At 40.1% G+C, this 24790-nt stretch overlaps 1 protein-coding gene across 3 annotated transcripts in view; it reads right to left on the reverse strand.

Moving 5' to 3' along the window:
* The window catches only part of sbf2 (SET binding factor 2), a 572061-nt gene that overhangs the window by 458264 nt on the left and 89007 nt on the right, over window positions 1-24790 (reverse strand). For all 3 annotated transcript variants that reach the window (XM_072272620.1, XM_072272618.1, XM_072272617.1), the window contains exon 2: window positions 20607-20692. In XM_072272620.1, the coding sequence (XP_072128721.1) occupies window positions 20607-20692 (86 nt within the window). The remainder of the gene's footprint in view (window positions 1-20606; window positions 20693-24790) is intronic.

The following is a 24790-nucleotide window of genomic DNA, read 5'->3' on the forward strand; positions in this document are numbered from 1 at the left end:
CTAAGTTAAGAGTTTATGACACATGCCAATGATAGTAAACCTGATTGTAGCTCTGAAATAAATCAATTAGTAATAATAGTGTTGCCTGACTTACTGAATTAACATTTCAGGTTGAAACTCCTTACTCAGAACTGAGGATTCATTGAGACAAAAGATCTTTGACCTGAATTGTTACTCTGTCCCTCTTTCCACAAATGCTACCTGACCTGCAGTCTGTTTTCAAAATTTTCTCAAATAATTTCAGGATTTTCAGCAATTATATTTTCTTATTTCCTCATCCAATTAGTGAACTGAGGAGGCAAAAAGCTATAAAATATGCAAAGTTGTAGGAAAAATGGAAGCCAAAATGCAATTAGAAACTGCAATACCCAAGTCCTCAAAGAAGTTTTTTGTAAATAAAAGCATTCGGAGAAACAGTCTGTCTCTTACCATCTCTTCTTTCAGTTAGTCCTGATGAAGGGTCTCGGCCCGAAACGTCAACTGTACCTCTTCCTAGAGATACTGCCGGGCCTGCTGCGTTCACCAGCAACTTTTAAGTGTGTTGCTTGAAATTCCAACATCTGCAGATTTCCTCATGTTTGCGTTTTTAAATTCACTACTGCAAAGTCTCTTCCAGTGATCCCTACACTGAAGAAGTTTAAATCTTCTCTTCGACGGGAGTTCAGTGAAACCATCTCTCACTGCTCCCCATCTGTAATCTCTTCAGTTCTTCAACTTTTTGACCACATTTTGACTCAGACTCACTATCACAGCCATATATCCTTTCTTGGAACGTGTCTCCGCCGCCAACTTACTCCAGTTGGCTTTAGGATTCGTTTTTGAGCCTCTTAATTTGAACCTTCTGAGGATCCCAGGTACTCACAATCTGCAGACGCCAGAGCCTGCTGGCCCCGAAGCTGGCAGGCATGAACTTCAGATTGCCATTGATCTCATCAGCTAAAACACCCCAGGGCATATTCAAAACCCAGACTCCAGCAACGACTATGGACACCTTCAAAGCGATTGCGCAACAACCAACTGTGACTCCAGCCTTGAACTCCAGGCCGGGTCTTTATGTGCTGCTATTGTGACTCCCGTCTCCCCTTCCCCCACCACCACTCTGCAACCCCATCTCCCTCAGATCCCACCGTCAGCTCCTGGGCCCTCAGAGGCTCCATCTTCCTCACACCCCAACCCTCCCCTCTCTACTGACACCCCCAGCCTCCCTCCCTCTCCCCCCTCTGATCCCACTTCTCATCCATGCCGGGTCTTTACCATCCCCTCCGACCTTCAACTCTCTGAGGCAGAGCGCTCTGTCCTCAGTAAGGGCCTCACCTTTGTCCCCCTTTGCCCACACCTCAGCGAGTTCCGCATTTGCCATGACGCAGAACTCTTCTTCCGCCAGCTGTCTTCGAGCCTACTTCTTCAGCAAGGACTCTCCCACCCCCACTGATGACCCCTTCTCCCGTCTTCAACCCTCCTCCTCTTCATGGACACCCCGCTCTGGTCTTCTGCCTGCTCTGGATCTCTTTATTGCTAACTGCCGACGGGACATCAACCGTCTCGACTTCACCACACCTTGTTCCCATTCCAACCTCACTCCTTCCGAAGGCTCTGCTCTCCACTCCCTCTGCACTAATCCTAACCTTACTATAATTCAGTCTCTTACTAGCTCTTCTTTCAGTTAGTCCTGACGGAGGGTCTCGGCCCAAAACATTGACTGTACCTCTTCCTAGAGATGCTGCCTGGTCTGCTGTGTTCACCAGCAACTTTTATGTGTGTTGTAAAGAAATGGAAGGGTGGGATGACACGAAGATCGGGGATAATGTGGAGGGTTGCTGTAGGTTGCAATGGGATATTGACAAGATACAGGGCTGGGCTGAGAAGTGGCAGAAGGAGTTCAACTCAGAGAAGTGGGAAGTGATTTCCTTTGGAAAGTCGAATTTGAAGATAAAATACAAAGTTAATACAGGATTCTCAACAGTGTGGAGGAACAAAACAATCTCTGGATTCACATCCGTAGATCTCTCAATGTTGCAGCACAAGTTGATAGGGTTGATGACCTATGCTGTGTTGGCCTACATTTGGACCAGCTCAAGTACTCAAGGGCATGCTTTTACGCTGCATGTTTTATGTAGCCATTAAAATGTCCAGTGACTAAAATGTAAATTATCCAGTATGTAAGGTTGGCTTCTATGCTGGAGAGTACCTCTCTGTATAGCAAATGATATTATTGAAAAAAAACTGTTACTGAGTCTTTTAGAAGTACACCAGACCTCTGCTGCCCCAAAACACTACCTCTAATTCATTTCAAGAAGATGCTGGCGAACCTTCTAGTTAGTACTCCTTCCCCCTCCCCACCACCCCCACAATCACCTTATTCTGGATGATTCCTTCTTTCTTTCTAACCCTGATGAAAGGTCTCAGTCCAAAACATTAACTCTATTCCTTTCCACAGATGCTGCCTGACCTACTGAGTTCTTCCATCATTTTGTGTTGAGTTTACTGGATTTCCAGTATCTGCAGTATCTCTAGTTTTATACTTTATTTTTAACATTCTCAAATAATCTTGGCCTTGATGTCACTGAAGATGGGAAATCATAAAAATTTAATTGTTCAACACTATTCGCAACTAAATGTGGCAGGCTTTGATGCAATTTATTGACTTGGGATTACTTAGCTCTATTACATGGTAGTTTTTGCTGCTTAGTTTGCATGGCGACCTTTGCTGCAGATTCTCAAGTTAGCACATCAGACTGCTCATCTGTACTTCTCATTGAGCTGACAGGCTACAATTATGGCATTTATATCATTATCACACCCAATAAAGTTTTCAAGTTTGCTTCTGGCCAGACTTCCGGAGGGCCATGGCAACAGTAGCAGCCAAATCAGGCTGCAAATTTCCTTAAACTGCACTGTGCTTACAGGTAGACAGACACACAATTGTTCAGACAGGAAGATCATGAATTTTTGAACAAATCATTGATCTATGGGCAGCACAAATCAGGGCACAGAGCCAAAAAGAATATAAGCATCAAAAATGCTGATTAAAGTGTCTTAAAAAGTGTAATCATCATAACTAATCTATTTCTCTCTTGTTTAAATATATTTACCAGGGAAATAAATAAGTCATTATGGACAGTCATTCTCTAATGTAACTGAACAGCAGGAGAGAAGTTGTAGGTCACAAGGGGCAAAATTAATGATCTGGAAACACTAAAGAGTGTCCAAACACTGCTATCAGAACACTGTGGCATGTGCTAATGGCAATGTGGAAGCTAGATAATAATGCTTTAAAAGTTTACATTAAAAACAGAGCATGACAGGTTACTGTAGCCTCGTGTATCCTCATACTCAATTAAAGTTGAAAATTTGAAATGACCACATATTACAATAATTAATGAATAAACATGATTATGCTCTTACAGACACAGGAAATACCAATGATAGTTTCCAATTAATGGACTGCACTAGCCCTCAAATAACTGACATACTTTCTAATGAAGCAATTTTGCTTTTATATCTGGCTATTCCATATTGTAAAATAGCAATTATAATTAAAGCATTTATATATTTGTATTTTGGACCATTTGCAACAGTTCATTTTCAAAATCTTAATTTTCAGTCAAAGTGTGATTTTTTAAATACATGAACTGTGCTATGAATAGGTGACCAAGTTAATTCTACAGAATGAAATATGTTCTTAATTATTTTAACCAGGTATTAAGGTTGAACATTTCCAGATTAAAATCTATCCATGTTTCAGGTCATTCTGATCAAAGGTCACTAGTTGGAAAATGTTAATTTAGTTTTTCTTCCAGAAATGTTGCTTGATGCTTTGAGAAGTTCCAGCACTTTGTTCTGTTTCCTTCTAAATATTATCAGCTTATTACTTCCTAAAATATTGCATCTTTACTTTTCCTCACTGTGCATTGTAAATTCACTGTAGATGCTTTTCTGAACAAGATTAAAGGATTTAACTCAAGTTCTTCTCCCAGTTGTGAAAACAATTGAAGTCTTCTTTCTGACCAATTCTGAATGTCAAAAGGGGCTTTCCTGTCAGAGAAAGAATTATACTAGAGGGTCAGATAAACTCTGCTGAGCCAAGTGGATAGGATAGCATATTTTCTTCCCCGAACATCAGAAAGTCCAAACTTCGCACCTCAGTATGATTAGATTACCCAGCATATATATTACCTATATTAACTAGGAATGTAGAATTTCCTGCTTGCTATAGAGTTCTGTTTTCTGGGGGAAGGGCAAATATCAGCTGAACAGCACCACAGTGCCTTTCAAAGCATAGCTCCATCCCTGATGCCAATGAGCCTTCCCTCCAGCCTGCTACACAGTTATATCCCTAGGATTTGGCACCCAATCTTTTAGCATTTTGAGAGAACTATAATATAAAAGCAAGGATGTAATGCTGAGGCTTTATACAGCATTGGTTAGACCACACTTGCAGAACTGTGAGCATTTTTGGGCCCTTATCTAAGAAATGATTTGTTGGCATTGGAGAGGTTCCAAAGGAGGTTCACAAGAATGATCCTGGGAATAAAAGGGCTAATGTATAATGAGCATTTGATGGCTCAGGGCCTGTACTAGCTGGAATTTAGAAGAATGAGAGGGATCTCATTGAAACCTATTGCACATTGAAAGATCTAGATAGAGTTGATGTGGACAGGATGTTTCCTATAGTGGGAGAGTTTAGGACAAGAGGGCACAGCTTCAGAATAGAAGAATGTTCTAAAGGAACAGAGATGAGTAATTTCTTTAGTCAGAGGAAAATAAATATATTTATGGTGGAAGTTAATAGGTTCTTGATTAGTAAGGTTATCAAAGATATGGGAAGAAGGCAGGAGAATGGGGTTGAGAAGGATAATAAATCACTAACGATGGAATTGACGAGAAGGGTCGATGGGCCAAGTTGCCCAATTCTACTCCCATGTCATACGTTTTTTTTCTTCACTCTGGGTCATCCTCAAAATTACTTTCAGCATATCCCTTGTCAATTTCTCCAGGCAGTTTCTAAACAGATCACTCTCTCATCAGATTTTAGTCTCAACGGTTTGAACAGGTAACATGCCTAGCACCTTATCCCTTGAACATCTAGTTGCCTTCAACACGCCAGAAAATCCAAAGCAAAGAATGGTGGCTAGGTTGTTGAAAGGAGAGAAGATTCGAGCTCTTCCACTCAAGCCCAAACTCAGTTACCAGCCCCTCAAACTTTGTTTTCCTGCTCTTGGTTACAGTCAGAGAATTGGCCACAATCGGTCAGATCTAATGGTCTCTACAATATTTCTTGCCCTATACTTATTTGATAAATGGAATAGGAGAACAAGACAAGTCCATTATATATCAAGAAAGATGAATCTTGAGTTTCAATTTGATCATTTTTCTTACTGGCCCCTTCTACAACTGGCCAAGTGTGTTTCCACCCATTCAGTTAGCCTAAAAGTATCCTCATTTGCTGTCAATAGAGGCCATCTGTCAATGCAAATATGGAAGATTCCACTGATGTTTTATCCCCCCCATTCATTTACCGGATGTGGATGTCGCCAGCTAAGCCGGTATTTATTGCCCATCCCTATTTGCCCTTGAAAAGGAAGTGATGAGCTGCCTTCGTGAACCACTGCAGTCCCTGAGGTGTAGGTACACCCACAGTGTTGTTAAGGAGGGAATTCCATAATTTTGACAATGAAGTAACAGAGGTATGTTTCCAAGTCAGGATGGTGAGTGACATGGAGGGGGATTTCCAAGTGTATTTGCAGTTCTTGTCCTTCTAGATGATGGTGGTCGTGGATCTGAAAGTTGCTGGCTTAGGAACTTTGGTGTGTTGTTGCAGTACATCTTGTTAATAGTACAACTGTTCGATGATGGTGAAGGATTTGGATGCTTGTGGAAGAGGTACCAATCAAGTGGGCTTCCTTGTATTGGATAGTGTTAAACTCCTTGAGTATTGATGTTGTTGCACTCATCCAGGTGAATGGCGAGTATTCCATTACACTCCTGCCCTGAGCCTTGCATATGGTGGACAGGCTTTGGGTAATCAGGAGGTCTATCCCAGCATGTGAAGACAGACTCCGGCGGATTGAGCGCACAAGATCAATGGAAGGTCCAACGGTCAAGAAGGCAGTCTCTGCAAGCGTCGTGGAAAGTGTAGAGCAGGACAAGACACAGAAGACATCCTGGTCATCCACTGCGCCTAGTCCCATCTCCAGCCATCATAATGGTGTCGAGGTCCTCATCGACGTCAACAATGGAACACAGTCGCAGGATTCCTAGCCTTTGACCTGCTCTGGTAGCCACAGTGTTTATAAGGCTAGACCAGTTCAGTTTCCTGTCAACAGTAACCCCCAGGATATTGATAGTAGGAGATTCAGTGATGGTGATGCTACTGAATATCAAGGAACAATGGTTAAAGCCTCTCTTGTTGGAGATAGTCATTGCCTGGCACTTGCATGGCTCAAACATTACTTGTCACTTGTCAACCCAAGTCCCAAGTTCGAGGATAAGCTCTGACCCACAGCAGGGATCCTGCTGAATCAACCAGATAAAAGTTCAAAAAACAGATACATAATCTCTCAAGGCTGCTTTCCTATCATCTGATGAGTAAACTGTAGTAGCTAGCAGATCTTCAAACAATTCTGCCCTGGAGGAGGATTAACAAATTGCATTGTTGTTTTGGTCTTCTGACAAACCAGGTACAAATGGCCAATCAGTTGATAAAATGCTGCAAACTGGGTAACTTGCAATTTCTAAAGGTAATTATATTTAGAAGATGACTACATGAACAATCATGTTTCATAAAGTAGTAGTGAAATTCTGGTACCTGATGTTGTTCATAGCATGGTTTCTAAATTATGCTGCTCCAAATGCCAAATAGTAGACCATAGGACACAGGAGTAGAATTAGGCTATTTGGCCCATCGACTATTCTCTGCCATTCCATCATGGCTGATTTATTAACCATCTCGACCCCATTTTCCTGCCTTTTCCCCATAACTGTTGACATCCTGCCTAATCAGGAACCCATCAATCTATGCTCTAAATATAATCAATGACTTGGCCTCAACAGTCATCCATGGCAATGAATTCCATAGATTCATTATCCTCTCACTAAAGAAATTACTCCTCATCTCTGTTCTAAAGAAATCCCCTCCTATTCTGAGGCTGTAACCACTGGTCCTAGAGACTCACCCACATCCACTCCATCTAGGTCTTTCAATGTTCAATAGGTTTCAGTAAGATCCCTCTCATTCTTTTAAACTCCAACAAGTACAAGCCCAGAGCCATCAACCACTCATACATTAACCCTTTCATTCCCAGAATCATCCTTGTGAATCTCCTCTTGACTCTCTCCAATGCCAGTATACATTTTAGGTAAGAGGCCCAACACTGCTCACAAGACTCCAAGTACAATCTGACCAATGACATATAAATCCTCAGCATTACATCTTTGATCTTGTATTCTAGTCCTCTTGAAATTAATACTAATATTGCATTTCACTTCCTTACCACCGACTCAACCAGCAAGTTAACCTTTAGGGAATCCAGCACAGGGACTCACAAGTCCCTCTGCACTCCGGATTTTGAATTTTTCTCCAAGTCTACACCTTTATTCCTTCTACCAAAGTACATAACCATACATTTTCCTACACTATATTCCATCTACCACTTTGCCCATTCTCACTATTAACTTACTTTTGGGGTGTGGGGGCAAGTGGGTTATAAAGAAAGAGGAGAATTGCTTAAGCACAATGCAAATCATTAATTGCCACCTCCTAAATAACTAAGCAATGTATTTTGCCTTGATAACGCTGTAAGATATATAACTACATTTATCTTTCCACTGAATTAATAGATCATGCTGGACTGCTCACTACACTTCAGACATAAAAAAAAATTGCTGCTAGAAAATTGAGGTGTTTCTCTAAATAACCAAAATTAACATAGCAGAACTAAGAACTCTATGAAACTAAGAAGTTAAAAGACTCAAGAAATCTTAAAAGTTTCATTGCCTGAAACTCCTCTGGAACCTTTCTGCACTGTCAAAAAGAGCACAAACAGAAAGTTGCATCTTTCAACTTGCTGCAGCGTCTGGAAAATTGGTAATGATAAATCACATGCTAATGACCCAGAGAAATCAGAGACGGCTTTATCAGAGGGGCATGAGTCGCTGCTGTGTACTCTGTTTCACAAAGACATAGCTCACTCAAAACTCCACTGACACAGCACTCTAGCCTGAGGGTTTTTCAATCAACCGCATGGACCAGACAACAGAATCAGGCAAGGGGGAAAAAAACAGCATACTCTGATTTATGATAAATTCTATCAACAATGTAATGGCACACTCCATTGCTTGTACATGGTGGCAGGAAACTTCAAATCAGATTAATGAAGTCTCTGCCTAACTACTATCAACACAGCACCTGCAATACTAAAGGACTCAAACACACTGCTACACCACCAGGAATGCCTACTGTTCCATCTCTCATTTGCACTCTGGTAAATCTGACTACTTGACTGTGCTTCTTCTGTCTATGTATACCCAGAGGGTCATGAGTGTGGCCTCAGTGAAGGGGACAATGAAGAGCTAAAGGGCAGAGGAAGAAATTCCAAATTGCTTTTGAGTCAGTGGACTGGACTACATTCGAGGATTTGCTTCAATTTGCCTACTGCAAGAATGAGTCAAGCAGATGCTGTTTCTTTTGCTCTTCACTCTGCTCTGCACCATCTGAACACATGAATTTGTACATCAGGCTGCTGTTCACAGACTACTGCTCAACATTTAACACAATCATCCCATCTAATCTCATCATCAAGCTTCATGATCTGGGATTTATACTTCCCTCTGCAACTGGATACTCAGCTTCCTCAACAGTAAACCTTAAACTGGAGGATTAGTAAAAACATCTCCTCTTCACTGACTATCAACACAGTGCACCTTAGAACAGTGTGCTTACCCCCCTGCTCCACTCTCTATTCACTCATGACTGTGTGGCTAAGCAGAGCTCCAATGTCATATACAAAGTTCACTGATGACAACACTGTTGTTGGACAAATCACAGGTGATAAGTCAGCTTACTGATGTGAGATAAAACATCTAGTTAAATAATACTGCAAAAACAAACCCTTGCTCAACATCAGTAAAAATAAAAAGCTAATTGCTGACTTTAGGAGGATAGAAGTGCACTAGTCCAGGTTGAGGGATCAGCAGGGAAAAAGCCAGAGCTTTAAATTCCTGGTGTTAACATATCAAATGACATGTCCTGGGTTTAGCACAGTGGTCTCCAACCACCGGGACGCAAAGCATGTGCTACCGGGCTGCAAGGAAACGATATGATTGGCGACATGAAACGATATGAGTCAGCTGCACCTTTCCTCATTCCCTGTCACGCCCACTGTTGAACTTGAATGCACGCGAGGTCATTACGCACGTGAGGTCATCAGTGGGTCATTACTCATCAAGCAGTTGTAGGTTAAAAAACAAACGTCACTTGAGAGTTTCTTTGGAAGAGGTGGTAAGGGACATAAAAAGCCTAACGATGATTACGCAGAGACAGCTGAGGTTGAGACTGCAAAAAAAAATGAAAGCTTCCTTCAACAGGAAATACGAGTTGTATATAAAATATGGCTTTATTGCAACCGGTGACTCGCACGCTCCAAGCCCCGTGTGTGATATGTGGAGACAAGCTATCTAATGAGGCAATGAAGCCCTTAAAACTGCTTCAGCACCTTGAGTCCAAGCATCCTGCACTTGAAGACAAACCCGTTGAGTTTCTTGAGCAGAAAAAACGTGAGCAAGTGGGACAGAAGCAAGTGCTAAAAGCCACCACCTTCACAAATGCTGCTGCTCTGAGAGTGTCGTACTTAGTGGCTACCATATTGCTAAGGCTAAGAAGCCTTTCACTGTTGGTGAAGAATTGATTCTGCCTGCTGCCGAGGACATGTGCCGTGAACTGTTGGGAGAAGCTGCAGCTAACAAGGTGGCACAGGTCTCTCTTTCAGTTAGCACAGTTTCTAGGAGAATCGATGACATAGTGGAGGATATCGAAGCACAGCTGTTGGAACCGCTAACAAGTCACCATGGTATGTTATCCAGGTTGACAAGTCTACCAATGTTGACAACAAGGCAATACTACTGGTTTCTGTGCGATATATATTTCAAGACCATGTGCACGAGGGTATGTTGTGTGCACAACTGGGGCAGAACTTTTCAAGTCTTTGAATGACTACATGTCAGGCAAACTAGACTCTGGTCATTCTGTGTTGGAATATGCACAGACAGGGCTGCAGTTATGACTGGACGGCTGTCTGGTTTCACTACCCGAGTCAAAGAGGTTGCTCCTGAAAGCCAGTCTACACACTGCTAGTCGAAAAATGTCATCTGATCTTAACAGCGTATTAAGTGACATTGTTGAAGTTATCAATCACACCAAAGCAAAAGCCCTTAACTCACGTCTGTTTGAGCAGCTTTGCGAAGAAATGGATGCAGACTACAAAGGCCTTCTCTTACACACTGAAGTCAGGAGGCTATCAAGGGGGAAGAGCCCTAGCCAAGGTTTTTGCGTTAAGAAAGCAGCTACAGAGATTTCTTTCAGGAAAAGAGTCCACCACTGGCAGCACACTTCAGTGACGAGGAGTGGATAGCAAAACTCGCTTATCTATGTGACATCTTCAACCTGCTCAATGAACTCAATTCGTCACTTCAGGGGAGAATGAAAACTGTCTTCAAGTTGGCAGATAAAGTGTCTGCTTTCAAAGCCAAGCTGGAACTGTGGGGACAGCAAGTGGACAGGGGTATATTTGACATGTTCCCAACATTAGCTGAGATTTTGGGAGAGACTGAGGCTGCACCGTCCTTCTCACAGCTGGTGCATGATCACCTATCTTCACAGTCGATAGAATTCGAGCGTTACTTTCCAAATGCAAATGACCCAAGACATGCAAAAGAATGGGTCCGTGACCCATTTGTGAATGTCCCCGGTGAATCACCCACATCAGCGCGGGAAGAAGATCAACTCCTCGAGCTCCTCAACGGTGGGTTGAAAAGTATGTTTGACATAACATCTCTGCCAGCATTCTGAATCAAAGTCAAAGTCAAGGCTGAATATTCTGAGATAGCCACAAAAGCACTGAAAACATTGCTTCCATTTCTAACATCATATCTCTGCGAAGCAGGGTTTTCTGCAATGACTGCAACGAAAACTAAACTGCAGAATTGACTGGACATAAGGAACCCCCTTTGAGTATCGCTGTCTCCCATCACCCCTCGATGGGACCATCTTGTTGCAGGAAAACAAGCCCAGGGCTCCCAATGATTCAGCAATATTGGTGTGTTGCAATGATTTTATATGCTCATATGAGGAAAATATGTGCTGTGTGTTTAATATTAAATTCATTAAATAAGCCCTTTTAGTAACGAAACTGAGTGTATTAGCCACTTACAAGTGACTTATAGTTGACTTATCACCTATATTCCAGTCATGATTAACACCACCCGCCCACCCCCCGTCAGCCAGTCTGCAAGAATATTGTCAATATTAAACCAGTCCATGGTTCAAAAATGATTGGGGACCCCTGGTTTAGCATATAGATGCAATCATAGCAAAGGTGCACCAGTCTTTACTTTCTTAGGACATTGAAGAGGTTTGGTTTGTCATCGAACAATAACAAATTTCTAGAGATATGCTATTGTAAATTATGTTGAGTGATTGCATCATGGGCAGGAATAGCAATTCAAATGTAAGGAACACAAGAAGCTACAGAGGCAAGTGGTCTCTGCCCCCTACATCATGGGCACATCACTCCCCACCATCGGTAGCATCTATAGGAGGCACCATCTTAAGGTGGCAACATCTATCGTCAAAGACCCTCCACCACCCCAGCCATGTGGTTTCAAGTTATGAAGCATGGTGTTCACAAATATTTAAGAAATGTTCTATCAAGCTGCAGAATGCAAATTTTTTGGTGGCCTCCTCTCCATTGGTAAGCTTCCGATGCAGCCTCCTCTACACTGGAGAGACCAGGCTTTGTGGAATACATCCAATTCATCTGCAAAAAGCAGCATTTCCTAGTGGACAACCATTCCCATTCCGAAATGTTGGTCTGTGACCTCTTCTGCCATGACCAGGCTGTTCTCAGGTTGGAGGAACAAGACCTCATATTCCGTCGAGGTAGCCTCCATCCTGATGGCATAAACATTGATTTCTCCAACTTCTGGTAATTTCTTTTCCCCCTGCCCCTTCTGTCCTCTATTCTCCAATCTGGCCTCTTGCCTCTTCTCCTCACCTGCCTATTACATTCTCCTGGCACCCCTCCTCCTTTCCTTTCTCCCATGGTCCACTCTCCTCTCCAATCAGATTCCTCCTTCTCTAGCCCTTTGCCATTACCACCTATCACCTCCCAGCTTCTTACATCATTTCCCCCTTCCCCCACCCACCTGTCTTCACCCATCACCTAGCTTGTCTTCCTTCCCCTCCCCCCATCTTCTTATTCTGGCATCTCCCCTCTTTCTTTTCATTACTGATGAAGGGCATCTGCCCAAGCCATCCTGTTTATTCATTTGCACAAATGCTCCCTGACCAGCTGAATTCATCCCACGTTTTAAAGTAAATTTATTATCAAAGTACATATATGTCACCATATGCAACCCTGAGAGTTTCTTGTAGGCAACCTCAATAAATCCATAGAATAATAACCATAACAGAATCAATGAAAGACCATGCCAACCTGGGTGTTCAACCAGTGTGTAAAAGACAACAAACTGTGCAAACGTGAAAATAAGTAAATAAATACAAACCAATAAATATCGAGAGTGTGGGACGTAGAGTCCTTGAAAGTGGGTCCATAAGTTGTAGGAACATTTCAATGATGATGGGGTAAATGAAGTTGAGTGAAGTTATCCCGTTTGGTTCCGGAGACTGATGGTTAAGGGGTAATAACTGTTTCTGAACCCAATGGTATGTATCCTAAGGCTCCTTTACCTTCTTCCTGATAGCAGCAGCAAGAAGACAGCATGTCCTGGTGGTAGAGGTCCCTGATGATGGATGCTGCTTTCCTGCGACAGTGTTTCGTGCAGATGTGCTCAATGGTGGGGAGGGCTTTACCCGAAAATCGAGGCACTGGTGTGGTTTCGCCATCATTGCAATTAGGTGCTGAGCCCAGGACAGGTCCTCCAAAATAAGCTGCTGACCCTCTCCACCTCTGATAAGGACTGGCTCATGGATGTCTGGTTTTCTTCTCCTGAAGTCAATAATCAGCTCCTTGGTTATGCTGACACTGAGTAAGAGGTTGTTGTTACAGCACCACTCAGCCAGGTACTCAATCTCCCTCCTCTGTGCCATTTCATCACCACCTTTGATTCGGCCTACAACAGCGGTGTCATCAGCAAACTTGAAAATGGCATTGGAGCTGTGCTTAGCCACACAGTAATAAGTGTAAAGCGAGTACAGCAGTGGGCTTAGCACCCAGCCTACTGGTGCACCTGTGCTGATGGAAATCATGAAGGAGATAATGTTGCCAATCCAAACTGACTGGAGTCTACAAGTGAGGAAATAGAGGATCCAATTGTACAAGGAGGTATTGAGCCCAAGATCTTGGAGCTTGTTGATTAGTATTGAGGGGATGCTGAGCTGTAGCCAATAAAGAGCATTCCGATGTATGCATCTTTGCTGTCCAGATGTTCCACGGTTGAGTGAAGAGCCAATGAAATGGCATCTGCTGTGGACCTGTTGCTCCAGTAGGCAAATTAGAGTGGAATCAAGTTACTTCTCAGGCAGGAGATGAATTTTTCATCACCACCCTCTCAAAGTACTTCATCACAGTGGATGTAACTGCTACTAGATAACAGTCATTAAGGCAGGTTACCATGTTGTTCTCAGGCACCAGGATACCTTTCAAAGAAATCCTGAGGTGAAATCTGTGAGTATATTAACAAAGATTGGTGCACAGCTCATCTGTAGTTAGCAGTCAATGTTCTCAATCATGCTAATCTCAGTATACTGACTGCTGCTGAAAATGGAGAAACCAATCAAGAGAAGCATCACTGCATGAAGCAACTTCCATGCTTTAAGACTATCACAAAATTGTTTTAATCTATTCAATATACATATACTGTCACTGATTTACTTGTTTATTTATTATTATTTTTATTTTTTTCTCTTCTAGATTATGCATTGCATTGAACTAAGTTAACAAATTTCACATCACATGCCGGTGATAATAAAACCTGATTCTGATTCTGGGTGACGTGGGCAATGAAAAGTCCAATGTTCAACAATCAACATAATTCCTGACAAATACTCCCAGTAAAATGTGTTCCTTGGTCAGAGTCAATGTGACATGGCAATCCCTACCAAGCAATATAGTCCTCAAACAAAGGTTTGCTGCGTGCAGCAGTGGCTTTACTTGCTGGAAAAGCGTCCACCCATCTTGAAAACTTACCAGTAGATCTGAGTATCCTTGACAGTTTGGTAAAGAAATGTAGTCCATTTGTAAGTGTAAAGATGGACCAGGTTGGGCAGGCACACTTAATTGTGGCAGCTTTTCATGTTCCAGGATTTGTTTTCTGGCATGTCATGCATTTTTCAAAAGTTTGCCATGCTTGTTGCTGAACTTTGGATTCCATCACCATTGGAAGAATCTGTTGACCACCTTTTGCACTCCAATGTGTCCTAGAGTGTGTATTTGCTGTGTCAGATAAGAAAGCAACGTGGTTGGGGCTACCAGTCTATGACGATTGCCATATCTCCATACTCTTTCGCTGTTTAACTTCCTACCATTCTTCGTCCAGAACTACTTTTCCTGCGGCGGGTATTGAGCTTACATCTCTCTAATAACTTGCATGTCCATCTATGATACAGAGTTCAACTTTGTTTCCATATTTCTAGATGTCGGGTTAACTGCACATGCTATTAGTAGTCATTTTATTTCTTTCACTCCTTCCTGTGCTGCCCTTATTGCAATTTTATTCACAACTGCATTTCTATGGTTTTCAATTGGAGTCATTCTAGAGTAACTTTTACATTTTAATACAGCAACTTTTGACAGCATGACACTGAAGTTCTTGTACTAGTTGGCCATCCTTGATCTGTTTTACTACAGAAATCCTCTGTCGATAGCTTTCCAGAATCGTGAACAATTTCAGAAGCATATCAAGAATCAGGGTAGATATTAGCTGATCTTCCTTCTGCTTCCTTCAGTTAAAGCTTTCAGTTCTACCAGTTGCACAAGGGTACCAGGAGCCATGCTTCCTGCTGCCAGCACTTCAGTTCCTGACACAACCATTGTAATTCCTCGCTCAATCATTGAGGAGCCATTAGTGTACAGACCTTTGGCGGAGTAATAACTAACAATAACCACTGTTATCTCCATGTTCTTGAGTTAAGACTACCATCATGTGTTTTTTGTTAACATACAGGACAAATAGTTTACATGTATCAGGAATTCTTGATGCTGGTGCAGTACAGAATGTCACCTTTAGAGTCCTGTTAACTCTTTCAGTTGCTCACACATTAGATCAAACCAACCACAGTCTTAACTCTAAACCAGTAGCAGGCATTTTCTGGAGCTTATCCCATACTTTCATAATATCATCTAGCAGCCATGTTTCATTAGATTCAACATTAATAATGCATTTTTCCCAGATTGTCTCATTAAACTGAAATGTTTTACTCAAATATATTTTATGACCTTGACCATGATCTCAAAATATTAATAATTTGCAGCTGAAATTTTAATAGGTTGTCCTGCAACCCAAGTTTAATTCATTCCACCCCCACTTCCACCAACTACCTCCCCCCCCCCCCCCCGCCGCCATTCTCTGCTGGAGTGCATATATGTTTAAGCTTTCTCGTGCATTCTACTGGCTCAAGTGAATTTATCATCTTTGTATCTGTGCTACACTTAATTGGCACTCTACCAGCTTGTGCACACAATCCACACTCCATTAGTTTTCACTTGGCTCTACTGGGTTGCATTTCTTTTTTACAGATCTGTTTTTAAAATAGCAACGTAGCAGCTCCTCACTCGCAATTCCCATCTGATATTTGAAGAAAGAACACTTACTCTCAGACAGAGGAACAGGGAAATTCTTATCCCTTTTGTTTTGGTGCTGAAAATTCCCTCTTGGTCTTCGATTATTTCAAGTGACTTTGAAATCTTCATCAACTATGCCACTTATTAGATTCTGATGTTTTTGATCCAAGGTCCTTTTAGAAGTTAGGAAAGAGGCACAGAACTTGTTGTGCCATGACCATTTTACTAAGAGTTGACAGAACACAAGAAAGTTGAACAGACACTGATAGTGGTCTATTAGCAAAGAGAAAGCCAAGATTAAAGATAGCCCCTAGCATAGAACAGCTTTTTTAAAAAAATATACCAAACGATAAAGAAAATTCCATTCAAATCTACAGACAATTAAACAATTAGAAAGTGCTTATTCAATACTGTCGTACTATGTTAATCAATGAGAAAGCATTTACTCAAGTAATGCAGAACAAAACAAAGTGTTTTCCAGAATTATACTCCATATAACCACTAGAGGCAAATTAAAAATGTTACACATGTATAAAAATCACTTAAAATAATTGTTAAACTACAAAGAAAATATCAATTAAACAGTCTAATCTAAGAATTCAATAGTCAGATCCAATAGCTTAAAAAACTCAATTCACGCAGCATTTTTACAATTTGTTGGGTTATAAAACAAGATAAAATCTTATAAAATAAAATATATTTTTAAAACACCCACAATGAACTTCAATTTGTCCTCTGAAGATGATTCTATATTAAAAAAAATACCTGAAATAATCCTGGACTGCAAGAGTCACCTTGTTCCATTTCCCACACTCCTTTGAGACTTACTTGGTTTATTTCCCCTACGCTCCCCTTAAAACTTACCCAAATGTCATTTCCTGAACTCTTAAGTTTATCGAATCATCTAGAAAATGTATTATTCTGAGTACCAACCAAAAAACTGAATTGAAATTGTATTTGAACATTAATACAGTAACATCAAACAGACCAGAACAACAGCCAGGTCAGCAAAGTCCCATGTAGCAAATTAGCACCATTTTATTGTAATTTAGAAAATTATTATGCACTTCCTTCAAAACTCTTTATTAATTAAATCCCAGACTTGAAGTTGTCTTGATATCATTGCTTTTTTAAAAAATGGGATACATGCAACTTGATCATACGTTTTTACATTCTAGCACATCTACACAATGGCATTCTTCACTCTAACACATTCCCACAGGATCAAGTAAGAATTGATTCCACTCCAGTTGTATGGATTCTGACGTGGCTCATGGGGATCTATAAACTTTGCCATAGATACAGTAAAGCACAAGTGTGCATGTAGTAATGCAGGAGTTTGTGCTGAGGTCTGTATACTCCTGAGAAACAGAGCCAATGTTCTCACCCCAAATGCTGCTTCACCCACTTTCAGGTGGCAAGTTCATGGAAATCTAGCACTTATGCATTCTTCTGTTTTGCATATTTAGATGCCTCTGAAACATTAAAAACTTAGTAATTATATCTGAAATATCTACCTTTCACATAAGTAAGTAATCCTTGACAATAAAGCAGTAAGTCAGTTGCCATGGTTTTATAAGAATACATAACCCAACTGACCCAAACCGCATATACACACTAGGCAAAGACAAATTATGCTATGTGTTGAAGACCAAGGCATGGGCACAGTTGAACAGACCAGTGCACAATATCAGCCCCAAAAGGAAATCAAGCAAAATTGACTGGCATGGTGTTTATAGGTTCTAAAAATAAGAAACACAGAAATGCCTGCATGCCTCTTACATTATTTGAGTACTTTTTGTACAAGTATAAAAACAATAATGATGCATTGTATACACAAGGCCAGAAAATTACGGTAGAAAATATTTATATATAAATAATATATTGTGCCCAATCTAGCAATGCTGTCACTGGTATAAACAAAGCATATTTCTTTGCACATTAGTTCAGAAGTCTATAAACCATGGAGAGTTGCTTAACTAGATCTTGCTACTGAGATTCAAAGCCAAATTTCCAACTTCATGTGCACATTTTTCTTTTAGAAACATAGAAAATCTACAGCACAATACAGGCCCTTCAGCCCACAATGCTGTGCCGAACATGTACCTACTTTAGAAATTACCTAGGATTACCCACAACCCTTATTTTTCTGAGCTCCATGTACCTATCCAGAAGCCTCTTAAAAGACCATATCATTTCCACCTCCACCATCAACGCCAGCAGCCCATTCCGCACACTCACCACTCTTTGCATAAAAAAACTTACCCCTGACATCCCCTCTGTACCTACTTCCAAGCACCTTTAAACTGGGCCCTCTCTCATGTTAGCCATTTCAGCCCTGGGAAAAACCAGTCTTGTTTGTTATGCAACTATATCTAACTACAACATGTATACAATCAGGCTAAATTTCTTCATATGTGTTAACTTAAGTGAAGACAATGATATATGCAAGTTCATCAAATTTAGATATCCAACTTAAGTGTAAAGATTGAAACAGTAGAAAATATCATTTCAGATTATGCATAGTTGAAACATGAAGAATGTTTTACAGTTGCACTTTAGGGTGTCAGGAGTGAAAAAGTAATGGAACAAGGATATCTTGTCTGAGGACAGAGGAACTGTTTTAAGTACTTAGCAATTATATTGAATTGGTGCTCAAAAAAGGAAGGAATGCTAGAATTAGACTCCTGCTTGAAGCTACATGTAGACAGCAAAGTCAAAATCCTCTACCTACCCACCCCATCCAATGATTAAAAGCATCAGCTTCAGATCATGCGTCTGTTCTGGTGAAACTTGGATATCGTGATATCCATGAAAGAATAAATTTGCTTAATATTATCAGAATGAGAATAGCATGCTTAACATTTTTCTATTTACAGCAATAGTAATGCTGATTCTTGAATAATTACAAGTAGTGATACCTAAAATAGTTCTCAGGGACAAACTTTCCATTCATAATAGTTATGAGAACATCTGCTATTAAATGAACAAAAGACATTTCACCACTTAAATTGGTTTCCATGTTAGTGAAAGAATGCTACACATTAAGGTACAATATTGTATACTTTTTCCAAAGGTAGTACAGGTCGACCTTCACTAATCCGGCACCACCTCGTGTTTACCATTGGACCTGAGGAGTGCCGGATTAGTGAAAATGCCGAATTACAGAAGGATCAGATTAAGCATAATCAGTGCCGGATTATCGAAGGAACCGGATTACAGGTAGTTGGATTAGTGAAGGTCGACCTGTACCTATAAATATGCACAAAATCGTATCAGGATCAATCTTAGTTAAATTAAAAATACATGGAATTGCCAGCTTGTACAGTTTACAGCTACACACGTCTGTATTACAACACAAAAATACTTGATTCAAAGGGCAACCCCATCCAGAAAATGTAAGATTGGCCACTGTACTCCCAGACATATTGCTTCCTTGTTAGCCTCCTGGTTTCAGTTTTTATTTGATGTTAGTTCAGTGCCCTCTTCAGCCAGAAGGATACAGTTATTATAAGCAGCTAAGTTCTGTGATATTTCTACTGAATAAACAAAATGCATACTCAAAGAGAAATATGCAACATCCTGTGATAGTAACACAGTAAGAAACAACACTGGAAACACCGGAAAGTATCAAAAGGTATCAAAGTATTAATAAACAATTGAATTCAACTGTTAAGAGAAGCTCGAATGAGTTTAAGCTTTACTACAGTCCAGAGAAATAACTACTTATTATTTACTGCTAATCCAGAAAGTATTTAGGTTTCATTCTCAGTTGCATCATCTTTAACAATATGTTCCCTACCAGGAAGATCTTTGGATGTCTCTGCAGTTATCAAAATATCTTTCATCTATCTGACATGCTAATTTATTCACAAAAAAAGTGTTCGCCTGCTATCACAATATTGTAAAATGTTATCAGAAAGAATGGGTCGCCAGTGCAAAGTCAGCCATAAAAAAAATGGAACCATTGCAAGGTTAGACGATGGACCGATTCCAAAACCAAATGCAACAATTTGTATACCATACATCCCACAAAACACAGTGGGATTTACCAATAGCTAAACATAATGACGTGTATTTAATCCCTGGAAATAATTACTGTGAAACTAAAAGGATTACAAACCAAGCTAATGAAGTGTAATCCATTTCAAGTGATTAGAAGGGTTGACACCAAGATTATTCTTGCAGACAAGTCTATTAGTTACATTTTATTAATAACCTTGTCACAGGATTTAACAGCGTCAATCATATTTCCAGAACTGTTTTCACTAATTTATATATTAATGTACAAAACTGCCTGAAATGCAGATAAAGCATTTTAACTTCAGTTGGCTCCTACAAAATCATTAAAACAAGGGATCATTATTAACAAGCATAAAAACCTGAAGATCATTTATCCCCAGTTTTCTTTGTTAAATTAAGCCCAATACAAGCATCTTTCACCATAATATTATTTCCATTCCAGAACAGCTACAAAACTCAGTTCAAAAAAAGCCAGGAACAAATTCACCAATTAATATTTGACACAAAATTTTGTCAGAAAACCTTAATTTCAATCATGAAAAGTAAAATGAAAGCTAGGATACTCACCAACTCTATTCCTTGTGGAAAGGGTGCATCATCCCAATCTTTTCGTGGAAAACGCTGAATTATTTTCCCTGAGCCTTCAACAGATCCTAAGCACAAACAAGGTTAACACATTACCACATACATATATATAGGACTACTACTTAGTACAGAAAAAATGTAGCAATGAACCTTGCACAACAAAACGTACCACGAGTAAAATCGAAGAATTTAAAACCAGTCTCCACCTTCCAAAAAAAAATCTCATTTTAAGTTCCAGCAACAACAATACATCATCCAACTAGACACATTAGTTTTCTGGGCTCAACAGCAATTGCAACACAGATATTGCTTGACTAACTATTTTATATAATCCCAGATTAATTTCACTAATAAAAATCTGAAAACTATTTTCCCTATTTTCTCTGATATCCTTAATGAAGTTTTAAGGGAGCAAGGACATCATTGTGATCAGTCCGAAGTCTCCAGTTCAACTCTCAGTGCCATATCTATCCCTTCCTTTAGTTCATTTAGACACAACTCCTCTAACATTCACCCTCATGACAGCCTTGAAATTACATCTCTCTTCAGTTTCAAATCCATGACGCTCATCACTTTCTCCCCCAACATGATTCATATAAACAGTTGACCACTCAGCTTCTCTTTCAGCCTCCATGTTTACTGATATTGCTGAAAAGAACCAACTGGCTTTCTTCAGGTCTGTCATTGTATCTTATTTCAAAATAAGAAGAGCAACATTTACAGCCTCCTTTACTTCCTCAATAAAACAAAATCACTGAATATGCCTCACCGCTAGCAGGTTTTCTCTGCTTGTATATTCCACCCATTTTGCAATGAAGCTAACATTCTATTTGACTTGCTAATTATTGTTGTTGTACCTTCATACCAAGAATACCTTGATTTATAAATGCAAACACGAGGAAATCTGCAAATGCTAGAAGTTCAAGCAACATACACAAAATGCTGGTGGAACACAGCAGGCCAGGCAGCATCCATAGGAAGAAGCACATATATTCACATGTAATCTCTTTGTTTAAATAGTCTGCTTTTGTATTCTCCATATCAAAATGGATCAACTCACATTACCATTATAATCCACATAATTTTTTTGCCTGCTAACTTCAACATCTACATCAATTTGCAGACACTCTGCATCCTCCTCACAACCTGTGAGACTTCTCATCTCTGTGCATTCACCAAATCTGGCTACAATAAATCCACCTCTTCATTTAATTTAGTGATGTAAATAGTTGAATATTCTACAAAAATCATGTTGCACACCATTACATCCAGTTTGGTAATCTGACAATGACTACATACTGTACACTACATACACTATATCTATTGGACCACCTTTAAGCAATCTAGTTGTTACATATTCAAAGTTGTCCAGTAAATTCATCAAACACAATTCCTTTTTATGAAACCAAATTGACTTTCTCTGAAATTACAATTTTCTAAATATACAGGTACTCCTTCCTTCACAATGGATGCCAACATCTCCCCAATGATAGATGTGAAAAGAGAAACTGAATTAACATTTGGAATCAATGACTCATTTTCTTTCCACAAATCTTTCCTTACTTGCTGAGAATTTGCAGCATTTTCTACTTTTATTTCCCATTTCAAACATCTACAGTTTTCTGTCTTTGATGCTGATAGTTTGTTTCAGTTCAGTGTTAAATATCACAAAATAGCAGAGATTAAATAGTTAGAAGCATTGGTAGAGAGAACAGTGAGTTAAGGCAAAGTTTACTTCAAGACTTACTGTTGACAGGATTAGTAGACCTCAGTCTACCTAGACTCCTTCACCACCCTTATTTTCCCAATCTTGTCTTCTTGCTGAAATCCTTTCCCTAAGTAACACCTATTCTTTTGGTCAGTTGAGTGGTATTTCAATGTGCTCAATGAGGGATTCAGTAGACAAAGGCTTTCACTGTTTCTTATTTCAACATTTGTGTGGAAGCTCCTGGTGAGACTCACAAGGCTTTGTCCTCAACCAGCAAGTCCTTGCTCTCACAGTATGGAAAGAATTCAAGAATACTTGTAGGGTGAAGACACTACCACAATAGCTACAATAACAGGAACAGATACAATTCAGTTCAGCCACTGAGTTCTTGCTGCATATTCAAAACTTCCTGAAATCTTATTCACATCTAAACCAAAATCTCTATATATCCAATATTGATTTGTTTTTGTCAATATACTTAGATAATTTTAGGCACAGCCAAAGGAATTATTTACTTGCTCCAAAACCTCCAAAAGGAAGATGAAGTCACTCATATGAGTAAAGTGCATCACAAGTATGCATGCCAAACTAAACTGTGTTACAGATAGCACTTGCTGTAAACTGGATTAATTCCAAAGCACAGAAGTTCTGGGCTTTGGATCAGCATCCGAGATACATCAATGATTGAGAGCAACCTGAAGCAAGGCTGTTGCAGTACTGCAAACAAAATGTTTTCACTACATTTTCCCTCATGATACAATTTAGCCTTTAAGCTCCAGTCCTTCTTCCTAAAACTCCAGTTTGAGATTTTCTCCTCATTTAGCCACAGTCAGAAATGTGACAAATATGAAAGCCTGACAAATAAACAATGCACGACCTTGCACTCAAGTCAGGCAAATTCATGGTTGTATATTTTGGTTAAAAGACAGTGGAAGGAAATACTGCAAATAGCCAGATTCAAGATTACAGAAAACCAAACAGAAGCAACTATTTTGTTTATAGAGGTACTGAACTTAAATCAATGCAAGACATACAAAAGTGAACAGCAGTCCTGGGGAATGACACTGACCAAAGAGACCAAGAGCTACATGTACACAATTGCCTGAAAGTGTCAACACAAGCAACAAGGCACTGGAGTATCGCATACTTACCTTCACTGGTCAGGGCACTGACTAAAGGAGTTAGAGTATCAATGTTATAGCTAGACAAGACATTGGCTAGACCACACAGGAGTATTGTGTGTGGATCTGGTCATGCCAGTAATGAAAGTATGTAATTAAGATGGACAGGGTGCAAATTTGTAAGGATATTGTCAGGACTGGTGAGTCTTTATACCTGGGTAGGGAAGTCTAAAATTAAAGGGCATAGATTTAAGGGCAAAGGGTAGAGATTTCAAAGGGATCTGAGCATCAAGATTTTCCACACACAAGGTGGTGGGTACACAGTGTGATTTGCCAGAGCAAGTGGCAATAGCACGTACAATTATAACATTTTTTTAAAAATTTGGATAGGAACATGGATAAGAAAGGTTCAGAGGGATATGGGCAGAATACAAGCAAATGGGATAGCTACAGTTTCCATAAAACACAATGCAATTATGCACCAGATTACGGCAACATCTTCAAAACTCAATGTTAAATCCTAAGTGACAAGGATTTCATGTACAAAGGATCACTACCACCTGTACAGTACTGTGCAAAAGTCTAAGACACATGTTAAAAAAATTGTAAAGCAAAAATGTTTTCAAAATTAATCAAAAGGTTTCAAATTATCAAAAAATTCAATAAAAAGCAGTAAACAGTATAAAAAAAAATCAAATCAATATTTAGTGTCACTCCTCTCTCCCTTTGCAGGAGGAGTACTGGTGAGCACAACATTTACAGAACAGGCAACCCAGGTTCAAATCCTGCTGCCGCTGCTTGTAAGGAGCTTGTACGTTCCCCCTGTGACCACGTGAGTTTCACCCGGGTGCTCCAGTTTCCTCCCACAATCCAAAGACGTAGGTTAACTGGTTACTGTAAGTTGTCCCACAATTAGGCTAGGGTTAAATCAGGGATTGCAGGATACTATGGCTCAAAGGTCTGGAAGAGCCTATTCCAAGCTCAATGAAAAAAATAAATATTTTAAAAACTGCATCAATTCTCTAAGATAAACTGCCGTGCAGTTTTATAAAAAGAAATTAGCTGATAGGTTGTTCCAAGCATCTTGGAGAACTGCCACAGTTCTTCTGCAGACTTTCACTCCCTTGCTTGCTTCTGTCTCTCCAGGTAGCGCCAGACAGCCTCGATGATGTTGAGATCAGGGATCTGTGGAGGCTATGCCATGTGGCCAAACTCCTTGTTCTTCTTTTCACTGAAGGTAGTTCTTTATGACTTTGGCCATGTGTTTTGGGTGATTGTCCTGATGGAAAATTAACCTGGGACTGATCAGACACTTCCCTGATGGCTTGTGTGATTGA

The sequence above is a fragment of the Mobula birostris genome, chromosome 11 (assembly GCF_030028105.1).
Source record: "Mobula birostris isolate sMobBir1 chromosome 11, sMobBir1.hap1, whole genome shotgun sequence".
NCBI lineage: Eukaryota > Metazoa > Chordata > Chondrichthyes > Myliobatiformes > Myliobatidae > Mobula > Mobula birostris.